Here is a 10,877-nt window from a genome sequence, read left to right as displayed (position 1 = left end):
GTCCCTCGTCCCACAGCAATGGGCCGGCACAGTGTGACAGGGCAGCAGAGGGGCGGCGGCTGGGCGCTCCGTCCACTGGGCTCCCACAGCACCAGTTCTAAGGAAGAGATGCTTGGGCTATCCCACACACAGATGGGTTTTGTTTGTTTGTTTGTTTGTTTTGGGGGGCGTGCATTTATTTTCAGATAGAGCGGGAGGGAGAAAGGGGGTAAAAGAGAGAGAGAAACATTGACGTGAGAGAGACACACTGACTGGTTGCCATCCGCACAACCCCAACCAGAGCTGGGGACAAACTGCAACCAAGGTACATGCCCTTAGCGGGAACCGAACCCGGGACTTTCCAGTCCGCGGGTCGACATTCTAACCGCTGAGCCAAACCGGCCAGGGCCCACACACTGTTTAAAATAACATTCTCCTTGGCATGGCTCTTGTTTTCTGTGAATCCAAAAGGCTCTGGTGAATTATGCCAGCTATCAGTTGAACACTCCGAGTAGACAGCAGGAAAGCTATCCCACCACCACCATCTTTTCCTCCCAAGTGCTATGACTTTCATTCCATTCGTCCACATAAAATTTTTTCATAGAATCTCAATGACAAGCTTTTAGTTAAAAAATAGAAGTCTAGTCTTTTATTTTAATATTTCCAAAGAATCAAGCTCATCCTGGGCACGGTGCCTGTCCAGGGGTACTTGAAAAGGACGCATTTAGTCCCCATCATCCATCATCCAGCAGTAAACTCTTTATGGGGTTAGGTCTGCAGTTGTTCACACAGCTCTTGGTCAATCATTGACTGCGATTTTGGTCCAGAAGCCATCCAAAGAGAGCAAGGGTTGAGCCATTCTTAACTCATCCCTAGATGAAACATCTTCCGCAGAAAGGCTGGTCCTCCCCAGTAACCCCTGTAAGAAAGGACAGGGAAAAGCTATTTGCCTCAGAAAAGATAGGAGTGGCCCTAAACTGCATGTTAAAAGGAAAGCCAGACTGCACACGGAACATGCTTAGGAGCACAGAGAGCGAGATCTGTCTAGCGAGATAGAAAGATCCTATGACTAGAAGGAACGACCTGCTTCGAGGTCTGGTTTTGGCACTAACTCACTGTGTGAGCCTGGATATACTGACCCAGTTCAGCAAAGCAGTACGAAACCTCTCCTACATGCAAACTGCAATCCTCTTGGCTTTCATTTGCTTTTAAATAAAGTATAGGTCTGGGTTTCTCAACCTTAGCCCTCCTGGCATTTTGGACCAGGTATTTTTTGTTGGGAGGCCGCCCTGTGCACTGTATGGTGTTCAGCAGCACTGTGGCCTCTGCTCACTGGATGCCAGTAGCATTCCCTCCAGTCCTGACAACCAAATCTGTCTCCACATATTGCACATGTCCCCTGGGGGGCAAAACCACCCTGGCTGAAAACCACTAGTATAGATGCCCTGACTTACCTATCTCACAGTGGTTTGGATAAGTCAAATGAGGTTGTCATTTTTTGGAACCAAGAAGAGAAATTAATAACTTTTATTACTCTATTTATTTACTGAATGCCTACTATGTAGCTGTCTTTTGACGTGGTATTTCATGAATCCTCACCCTCTGAGGTTGCTTTTATTTGCAGATAAAAACTTAAACACAGAGAGGTTAAGGAACTTGTCCTAAGACAACAGCTAGTGAGTGACAAACGCATACTCAGAACAGGCCTGATCCCATGCTTATGCGGTTAATCGCTGTTTTATTTTTCCTAGTAACACAATAAAAACCAAAGTAAGGTAGCAGATGAAAAAGTATTTTAACATGTGAAAATGATCACTATTATTCTTTATCCAGCAGCAAGAAAATAGCCAGAACATGAAAGATAGAAGACTTGGTCGCTGCCAATAATGAAGAGAAGAGGCTGCACCCCCTGTGGGTGGTGGACACAGATCCCTTCCCTCACCCAGGGCAGCCTCTCTCCCAAGTGTGCCTAAGGCTTTAGCATCCTTCACAGGCTGCCATCAGCAAACCATGAGGAATGACACAGCAAGGTGGTTCCCATTCGCCAGTCCTACTGAGTCATGATTTCTCCTGCCCCCACAAGGCCTTCTTGGAACATCCCCCCAGCACAAGTGGGTGCAACATGCTAAAGGGTGTGCCTCTCCCCCTGCGATGCACTTACCTTAGCATCATATTCCAGTACAGGTAGGGCATCATGTCGGCCTTCATGAGGTACATGGACAGTCTCTCTTTGCTCTGGTCAAAGGGGAAGGTCTCCAGTGGCTGACCATTGTAGTCAAACTCCGCAAGAATCACACGGTTGTAGGCAGTCACCAGAGGACATGACGTGTAGCCATCATACTAAAATTATGCATGAGACTGAGTTGAAAAGTGGCTTTTTTTAGAATTTACCCTTTTACCTGAGCAGTTGCAATTTTTTTTCTTTTTTTGTATATTCTAATTTTTGTACACTGAAAAATGGAGATTATATAACAAAAAGTAGTACTAAAGGCAAACACTGAAATGGCCATATTGGAGAAGCTAATTAAGAAAGTGGCAAAATTGTAAGAAAATGTTTTCACGGGGAATGGAAGACGACAGTTGAGACAGTGACTCTTACAAACCTTCTTCACTGATGTTTCATTCTTCATAACCTGAGAAATTGTCCTGTCGAGGATTCCTGACTGGGCAGCTATAAGAGAAGTGAAAAAGTCAGAAAAATACAAGCATCTAGGTTTTCCACGAAAATGAATTCACAGATAACTTTAACGTGAACCAGTTATGAAGGCTCCATTCCCCATCCTTGTAACTTTTAACTAGAATACAGCTCTCACTGTTTGAAGTTCCGGATGCCAGAAGGGGTCCTTCCAAAGGCCCACACAGATGCCTCCATCAGTTTGAAACTGACAAGCCGTTCTCTCCAGCAGGACTGGCAATTTTAAACAAAGGCACTATAAGGGTGGCCACACCCCAAGCCCACTCCCCCTCCTCTTAGGGTTCAGTGGGTAGATGTGTCCAGTATCACCTGCCATCTGGGAGGCCCCTGTATCCAACCTAGATTAATAGCCCTAGGAACATCAATTAGGTAAAACAGCGAGCTATCCTCTGTACTAAACTGCCCTGTCTGAGGATTGACCAGATAAGGACAGACAGACAGACATAGATGATTGATAGATAGATAGATAGATAGATAGATAGATAGATAGATAGATAGTTTTTGTTTTTTGGTGGCAAGAATGGAAGACTGCCTTTTTTACTATGAAAGTTTTCCAACTCGGTCATTCTTGTTTCATCCAGCCCATCACAAATACCACTTTTCTTTCTGGAGTATTTTTATTTTTAGAGCAAACATCCTAACAATTCACCCATAAATATTTCTGTGTATATCTCTGAGAGAGGAGTGATTTTTTTTTTTTTCCTTTATTGAGTTTTAAAGAGAGGGGAAAGGAGAGGGAGAGAGAAACATTGATGAGGACATCGATTGGCCGCCTCCAACATAGCCCCCACTGGGGATTTAGCCCACAACCTAGGCATGTGCCCTGACTGGGAATCGAACCAGTGACCTCTTGGTGCATCAGTCAATGCTCAACCACTGAGCCACACCAGCCAGGCGGAGTGATTTTTTTTTAAAACATAAACATAACATGTTTACACTAAAAATTCTAGCAATAAGTCCTTAATATCATCTAGTACCAGTTTGCATTCAGTTTTAAATTGGTGGTTGTCAGATGGGAGGGCGGTTGGGGCAGCTGGGTAAAAAAGGTAAAGTGAACCCGGTAGGTATGACTCAGTGGTTGAGCACCGTCCCATGCACTGAGAGGTTCCAGTTCAATTCCTGGTCAGGGCACATGCTCAGGTTGTGGGCCTGATCCCCAGTAGGGAGCGTGCAGGAGGCAGCTGATTGATGTTTCTCTCTCACATCAATGTTTCTCTCTCCCTTCCTCTTTCTCTCTAAAAAAATCAGTAAAAATATATTTTTTTAAAGAGTGAAAGTGATTAAAAAGTACAAAAATTCCAATTATAAAAATAGTCATGGGGATGGACACCATAGGGAATACAGTCAATAATATTATAATAACTATATATGGTGTCTGATGGGAATTAGACTTATTGGGGTGATCACTTCATAAATTTTATAAATGTCTAATCACTATGTTTCACACCCAAAATTAATATAATATTGTATGTCAACTATAACTGAAAAATAGATATTTTTTAAAAGACTGCCCTTTTGCCCTGGCCAGTTTGGCTCAGCGGTTAGAGCGTCGGCCTGCGGTCCTGAGAGACCCGGGTTCGGTTTCCGCTAAGGGCGCGTACCTTGGTTGCAGTTTGTCCCCGGCCCTGGTCGGTCGTGCGGGTGGCAGCCACTCGATGTGTTTCTTTCAGATCGATGTTTCTCTCTCTCTCTCTGTTCCTCTCTCTCCCTCCCACTCTACCTGAACAAAAAAATGGGAAAATGTCCTCAGGTGAGGATAAAAAAAAAAAAAAAAAAAAATAGACTGCCCTTTTAAAAATACTAGTTTGTGTCTCTAGAGGTGGTGTTACCAGAGAAATCAGTGGGTCTAATTTCCTCAACATCAGTTGGGAGTGGGGCTCTTGCAATATCTTGAAAAATTAATTTTCTAAGACTTGCACAGGAAAATGGGATGAGATAAAAGAATTTCTTTGTATGGAGTTATATCCCTCAAGTTCCAAAGTCCCATTTTCCTTAGTCCAGTCCTGAAAGAGGGGTAGCTGGGGGTTCAGCAGAGCTAGAAGTAGGGCCAGTGTCCAGAGCTTCCATTCCATGGTGGAGTGGGGTCCGATGGAGCATCAGGCATCACAGTCCATCAGTCCACTGTGTGGGGTCCATGTGGCCATGGGCCAGGTGGGCGAGTACACAGTGTGAGAACCCCGCGAGCCAGGAGTCAGACAGGAGCAGCAAGAGAGACAGAGCTTCCTTTGTCCAGGAGTTTAAATATTCAGATTTCATGCTCTTGCAGTGGCCACGCCCATTCTGGCCACTAACTTGTTCCCAAGTGTGACTGACAGGCAAGCAAGCACCTTCCCACGTCACCCACACCTTACCAGGCAGGCGTCTAAACTGCCTTTGTCCAGTCCTTTGTGGGGAACAGACCTGGAGAGTGTTAACTGCAGCTTCCTGACAAATCTGTACAAATGCATGCCCATGTTATCTGGTCTGCCCCTTACTCCTTTCCTATTAATAATAACCAGCTGCCCTGGCCGGTTTGGCTCAGCGGTTAGAGCGTCGGCCTGCAGTCCAGAGAGACCTGGGTTCGGTTCCCGCTAAGGGCATGTACTTTGGTTGCAGTTTGTCCCCGGCCCTGATTGGGTTGTGTGGGTGGCAGCCACTCAATGTGTACCTTTCACGTCGATGTTTCTCTCTCTCGTCCTCCCGCTCTATCTGAACAAAAATGAAAAAATGTCCTCGGATGAGGATAAAAAAATAATAATAATAATAATAACCAGGTATGTTATTAACGGTATCAGTGGGAGACTGGATTTACCTTTGAGGAAAGATGGATTGCCTATCTATTGTAAAATGCTCATTAAAGTGATTATTTTGCAATCCCCAAAATCAGGGGTCAGCAAAATTTTCCTGTAAAGAAAAATTTTAGACCTTGTGGGCCAAGAAGCAAAGCAGAAGATATTACATAACAAGAGAGAAAAAATTGTATTAACAATATTCAAAATATAAAAATATAATAATTTTTTGTACTATGAGTCTACTAATGAAAAGAATGAAAAAAATTTTTTTAAGAATAAGGAAAAGAGCTAGTGTTCCCTGTCATCAAGTTGATTATAAATGTTCATCTGTAGAAACCATCTCAGCCAGCTGTCCCAAAACAGGCAGCATCTGGCCAACAGGCTGTAGTCTGCTGATGCCCAAAAGAGCAGTGAAATTTACACTGGAATGAGGGGATTCCAAAAAATGAGGAATAACTCTGCTTTAAAAATATTAACCAGCTATCTTTATTGTGGGCAAGGTAACATCTCTAAAGATTGTATTTCCCTTCCGGGAAACTTTGTTCCTCTTTGAGAGCCATAAAGAGTTTAGAATCTGTACTGAGAAAACCCAAAGAGGCCCCTGCAGCAGGACATCAAGGCCAACAGCAAAGGAGAGAAGGGGGCCACTGGGCGCCACCTGCAGGGAGGTCACCCAGGAAGCAGTCACACTGTCCAGGTTCAAAGTACATGTGTGTGGAGGCTTCTGTGAATTGCAGCTTTTCCCCCTCTGTATTATAATCCCCAAGCCTTCAGTTAACTTTTGTTAAATGCCACCTGCTGGTCTTGGCTGTGCTGAATGTAATTCAGGGAGAATCCTGGGGCAGAGAGAAGCTGAGGAATAGGCATGAGCCACAGGAATGCCAGACTCAATGTGGCAAGACAGGGTCTCGCTCGCAATAGTACAATGGTCTAGACTGAGGTAAGACACCTGGCTGATAAACATTGTTTACAAGTGTAAACATTGCTAGGGATACTCAGAGGACCTGGGGAGGGGGAGAAATGCAGGTCCCCTTAGGGAAAGTTAAGAGAAGAGAACATGGACTTTCACACAAGTGAAATGGCACAGGAGCATTCACTGAGCACGGTGTGAAATAAACATGGGCTGGGAACAATGCAAATGTAAGTTAAATGTGAACTTGTTAAATAATTCTGGAGCAACCAGAATTAGAATACAGACTAAAAAAAAAAAAAAGTAAAAACAACAGGGACGCTCTCTGCATGGTCAGGAGAACATAGAAGCTCAGAAGATGGAGGGTAGGGCTGGGAGTAGGACTGTGCACTTAGAACTTCTTATTTAATCATCTTTAATATTATCTATTTGGCACTCGGAATCAAATGTGTGTTTGTTTGAAGAAGGCTAAAATCTAGGTAATCTGGGTCTCGCATACAGCACAGGTATTTTCAACACATAAATTCACCAACTTACATTAAGAGCAATGTAAATTTAAAGTATCATCCCTGCAGGCTACCTATAAATCACAAGGACAGTGAAGCCAGTGACGAAATCTAGCCACACGGAGGACAACACAAATTAGCACATCAGGTTCCCAAGGTGACACAGTAGGAGGCACACGGCCTCATGTGCAGAGGGTCTTCCAAAATGTATAACCTCGATCTAATCCTAAGAAAAAACTAGGCAACTCTAAATTATGACATATTCTACAAGATAACCAGCCTGGACTCTTCAAAAATGCCAATATCATAAAAGCGAAATAAAGTGTTAGAGGAAACCAGAAACATGAAACCAGTGTAGCATATGGTCCTGTTGATGGAGGAAATCGGGCTCTTCCACGGGATCACGAGAAAAGCATCCCAAGGACCCATGGGAGACTGGAGTGTGGCAAGGTTTATTCAGGAAGGCTGCCCCTGCGTGCCTAATGTCCCATCTCCATCCATCCCACCATGAAAAAAGTCCAATTTTGTCTTCATCAAGGCCAAAGCAAAGGCCAGTGTCCAGAGCTTAGTCCTTTGGAGCCCGAGAGATTTGCCGTGGGCCCCAGTTAGCTACTAGATCTGGTTTCACAAGCTCACAGGGGTCACAAAGAAAGATGGAGAGGAGGAGAAGGACGGGGAAGGGGCGGGGAGAAAAAGAGAGAGAGAGAGATTCTTTGTTCCCCTGGGGTTTATAGCATCTTAGGCTGGGGAAGGACCAAGATCTTTTTCAAAATAACTAATCAATATCCCAAGTTTTTGCAGGCTTCTGATTGGTCCACCCCCTGACCCCTTTCCCAGGTTAGACTGACAAGCCTCTGTGGTCAGGCACCTCCCCCTGTACCATTTTGACTTCTATTGCACACGTGCTGACCTCCCCTGCTCCCCCATCCGGTACCAAGGGGGAAGGAGGAGTGTTCATCCTTGGGGGGGTGGGTAATGCTGTGAACCCTGGAGTGTGTGTGAAGCTGTAGCTTCCTGGTGTAGCAAATTGGCTCAGTGTCCAATTCCCTTTGTTTCCCTCCCCTTTTTTAACCTCCACTAACAGACCTTGACTGGTTCATGTATTTACCAGAGGACTGGGCCATAAAAGAAACATTTTAGTCTATGTCAACAATGCTGGGGGTGGGTGGGATCAGGAGTAGGGTGATAATGGGGGAAAAGGGAGAAACACCTGTAACAAAAATAAATTAATATAAATAAATGAAAAGGCAATGCCCCCTCCAAAAAAAAAAAATTTTAGGAAAACTGGAGAAAGTCAAACTGGATTGTATGTGAGGTGATTTTATAATGCAATGCTGCATGTCTTGGACGAGATAATGGTCTTGTGGATATAGCGAAGAAAGTTCTTTTTCTTAGGAAATGCAAGTTGAAGTATCTGAGGGTGAAGTATAATGACGTCAAAACTTACTTTCAAATAACTCGACAAAAAAGTGTACAGAGAGTGATAAAGCAAATACCATAAAATATTAATAATTGATTAATACCTGAAGAGTATATGGGTATTCACTGTACTTTGAAATTTCTCATAGGTTTGAGATTTTTTAAATAAAAAGTTGGGGGGAAATGACTATTCACAGTGGAAGAGCCATCTGTGGGTTTCCTTGAAAGTCTTTCCTTAGGTTGAAGTAGTTGGCGAAAGGAACACAACATGAGCTGCAAAGCACTTCCGCCCCATCGGCAGGGAGGTCTGTGTTTTACAGCATCTAGAGAGGATGCTTCCTGTCCATGGAGGACAGAATCTACAAGGCAAGTCTCCCTGTCACTGCTAGTGCAGAACATCAAGGTGAAGAATTTAGCTTTCCAGTCTGAGTCCCTGACGGTGCACCAATCAGGGCACGCTCCACTGTATTCGTCTTAACAGAACAAGTTTCTGGTCTGCAAGCATTCATTGACTTGCATGTGTTTCCTAACACATGCTTCCCTAACTTTGGTGTTTCAGGCAGAAGAAAAACAGCCAACCTACCTGGTGTCACAGAGAAGGTCAGGGATGAGCATGTGGTACTGTGAGAAGTAACAGAATTCCAGAGAGCTGGAAAAGTGGTACCCTCTCTCTAATGCACCCTCTCCTAAAAGCAACCCCTCTGACCTACAAAAGGCAAAAGAGGTCATGCTACTCTGATGTAAGGCCCTCAACACATTCTTTCTTCTTTATGCAATACTAAGTTCATCAACAACTTGTTTCTGTATCAGGGAAGTCGAAGTCATTTTTATCCCATAGAAGTTTCTTCATTACTAATGGAATACTATATGTGCCAAATTTGTGTTTCTGTTACAATGGTGCCCTGGGGTGACATCATTTGAAGAGGGGAAGAAACGCTGCTCGTTATCTTACCGACTGCAGCAGCGGTCTTGGATGTAGGAAGGTTGGTGCAGTCCCCAATCCCAAACACATTTGAGTACTTCTTATGCTGCAGAGTTTCTTTGTCCACATCCACCCAGCCAGCAGCATCAGCCACAGGGCTCTTCTTGAGGACATCCGGTGAGCTCATTGGTGGTGTAACATGAAGCATTTCATACTACAAAAAAAGGAGAGCATCCAAATGTGTGTCTTTTTTTCCAATATTTCTACAGCCCCACAAGCTCTCCCCCCATCTCCCTCACCCATACATTGCCGTGATTGCATGGAGCACTATACAATTAGTGCTTATAATCTACACCTTTCCAAGACCTTACAGGCTTCCTTGGAGTCTGGTAATAAAATAATAGTCATTCTCTTAGTTGACATGGTCTCCCCATAGAGTCCACGTGATCCCTTTAGCAGTAGGCATGGGGTAATCCAAGGTTAGAGTGAATCTTACTAACATTCAACAAGAACCCACTGATGTGTCTCTTATTACAGAAACTAAAACGGAGAGGGTGGCACATTTCATTTGTGCTTTCCCTGACCCTCATCTGTCAACCTGTAAAGTCTGGGACTGCAAAAGGTGCTCAGAGTCCTTGAAACCTGTGAAGGCTGTGTTAGGAGGTGGTAAGTGAGCACTATTCCCAAATATGGGTCAACCCTAAAAATAAAAAAAAAAAAGGAAGCCATCAAAACACCAATTAAAATGAAATAAAGGGTAGCAATGTTGCGGGAGAAATCAATGGGCCGGATTTCCCCAACACTAGTGGGAGTAGGGCTCTTGCGATATCTTCAGAAAAGGAATTTTCTAAGATTCGCACAGGAAAATGGATGGTTTCTATTTGCATGAAATTATATCCCTTGGGTTCCAAAGTCCCAGTTCCCTGAACCCAGTCCTGAAAAGGGGGCATTCAGCAGAGCTAGAAGCAGGGCCAGTGTGCAAAGTTTCGATCCATGGTGAAGCTGGGTCTGATGTGGCATCATGCTAGATTCAGTCCTTTAGTCATTGTATAAGGTCCACGTGGCTGTGGGCCATGTGGGCAAGTGCAGGACATGGAAACCCTGCAAGCCAGGGGTCTGTCATGGGCAGCAAGAGAAAAGGAAGAGAGAGAGAACTAATAGAGTATAGAGAGTGAGCTTTTTTTTTTTCACACCCTTGCATTGGCCACACCTATTCTTGCCAATTAGTATTCCTAGGAGTGACTGACAGGTAAGCACTCCCACATCACTCAGACCTTACTGGGCATGTGTCTAAACTGTCTTTGTCCAGTCCCTTCCCCCATAAATTAGCGGGGAACAGACCTGGGGAGTGTTAACTGTAGCTTTCTGACAAAGCTGTATAAATGGCATGCCCACATTATCTACTTTCCCCTTTTGCTCCTTTCCTGTTAAATAATAACCAGATTATTACAGTGATATCAGTAGGAATATTGGCTAGCACTTTGGAGGAAAAATGGAGTATTGAGTTTACTGAACAGTGTAGGAGGCAGGGTGGATTTTCCTCCCCTAAATATCAAAATTACCCTTGGCAATAGTGCACTGACCCATCCTAATTGACTCTGATGAGTCCTGTACAGTCTTTGTCTATGTACTATTCTTCTACTTTTTGTAGTGCATTTCTTTTATTCTTTTCCTT

The 10,877-nt window shown here is 44.1% G+C and overlaps 1 protein-coding gene across 1 annotated transcript in view; it reads right to left on the bottom strand.

The window, feature by feature from the left end:
* Positions 1-587: 587 nt before the first annotated feature.
* The window catches only part of SQOR (sulfide quinone oxidoreductase), a 48,329-nt gene continuing 38,039 nt past the window's right edge, over positions 588-10,877 (bottom strand). The window contains exons 7-10 of the mRNA XM_036261434.1: positions 9,233-9,416; positions 2,583-2,650; positions 2,141-2,319; positions 588-898 (exon numbers count right to left, since the gene is read on the bottom strand). Coding sequence (XP_036117327.1) covers positions 841-898; positions 2,141-2,319; positions 2,583-2,650; positions 9,233-9,416 — 489 coding nt within the window. The 3' untranslated portion in view covers positions 588-840. The remainder of the gene's footprint in view (positions 899-2,140; positions 2,320-2,582; positions 2,651-9,232; positions 9,417-10,877) is intronic.

Source organism: Molossus molossus, unplaced genomic scaffold, assembly GCF_014108415.1.
Source record: "Molossus molossus isolate mMolMol1 unplaced genomic scaffold, mMolMol1.p scaffold_m16_p_1, whole genome shotgun sequence".
NCBI lineage: Eukaryota > Metazoa > Chordata > Mammalia > Chiroptera > Molossidae > Molossus > Molossus molossus.
Note: the sequence above shows the minus strand (reverse complement) of the source record. Positions and strands in the feature narration are given on the sequence as shown.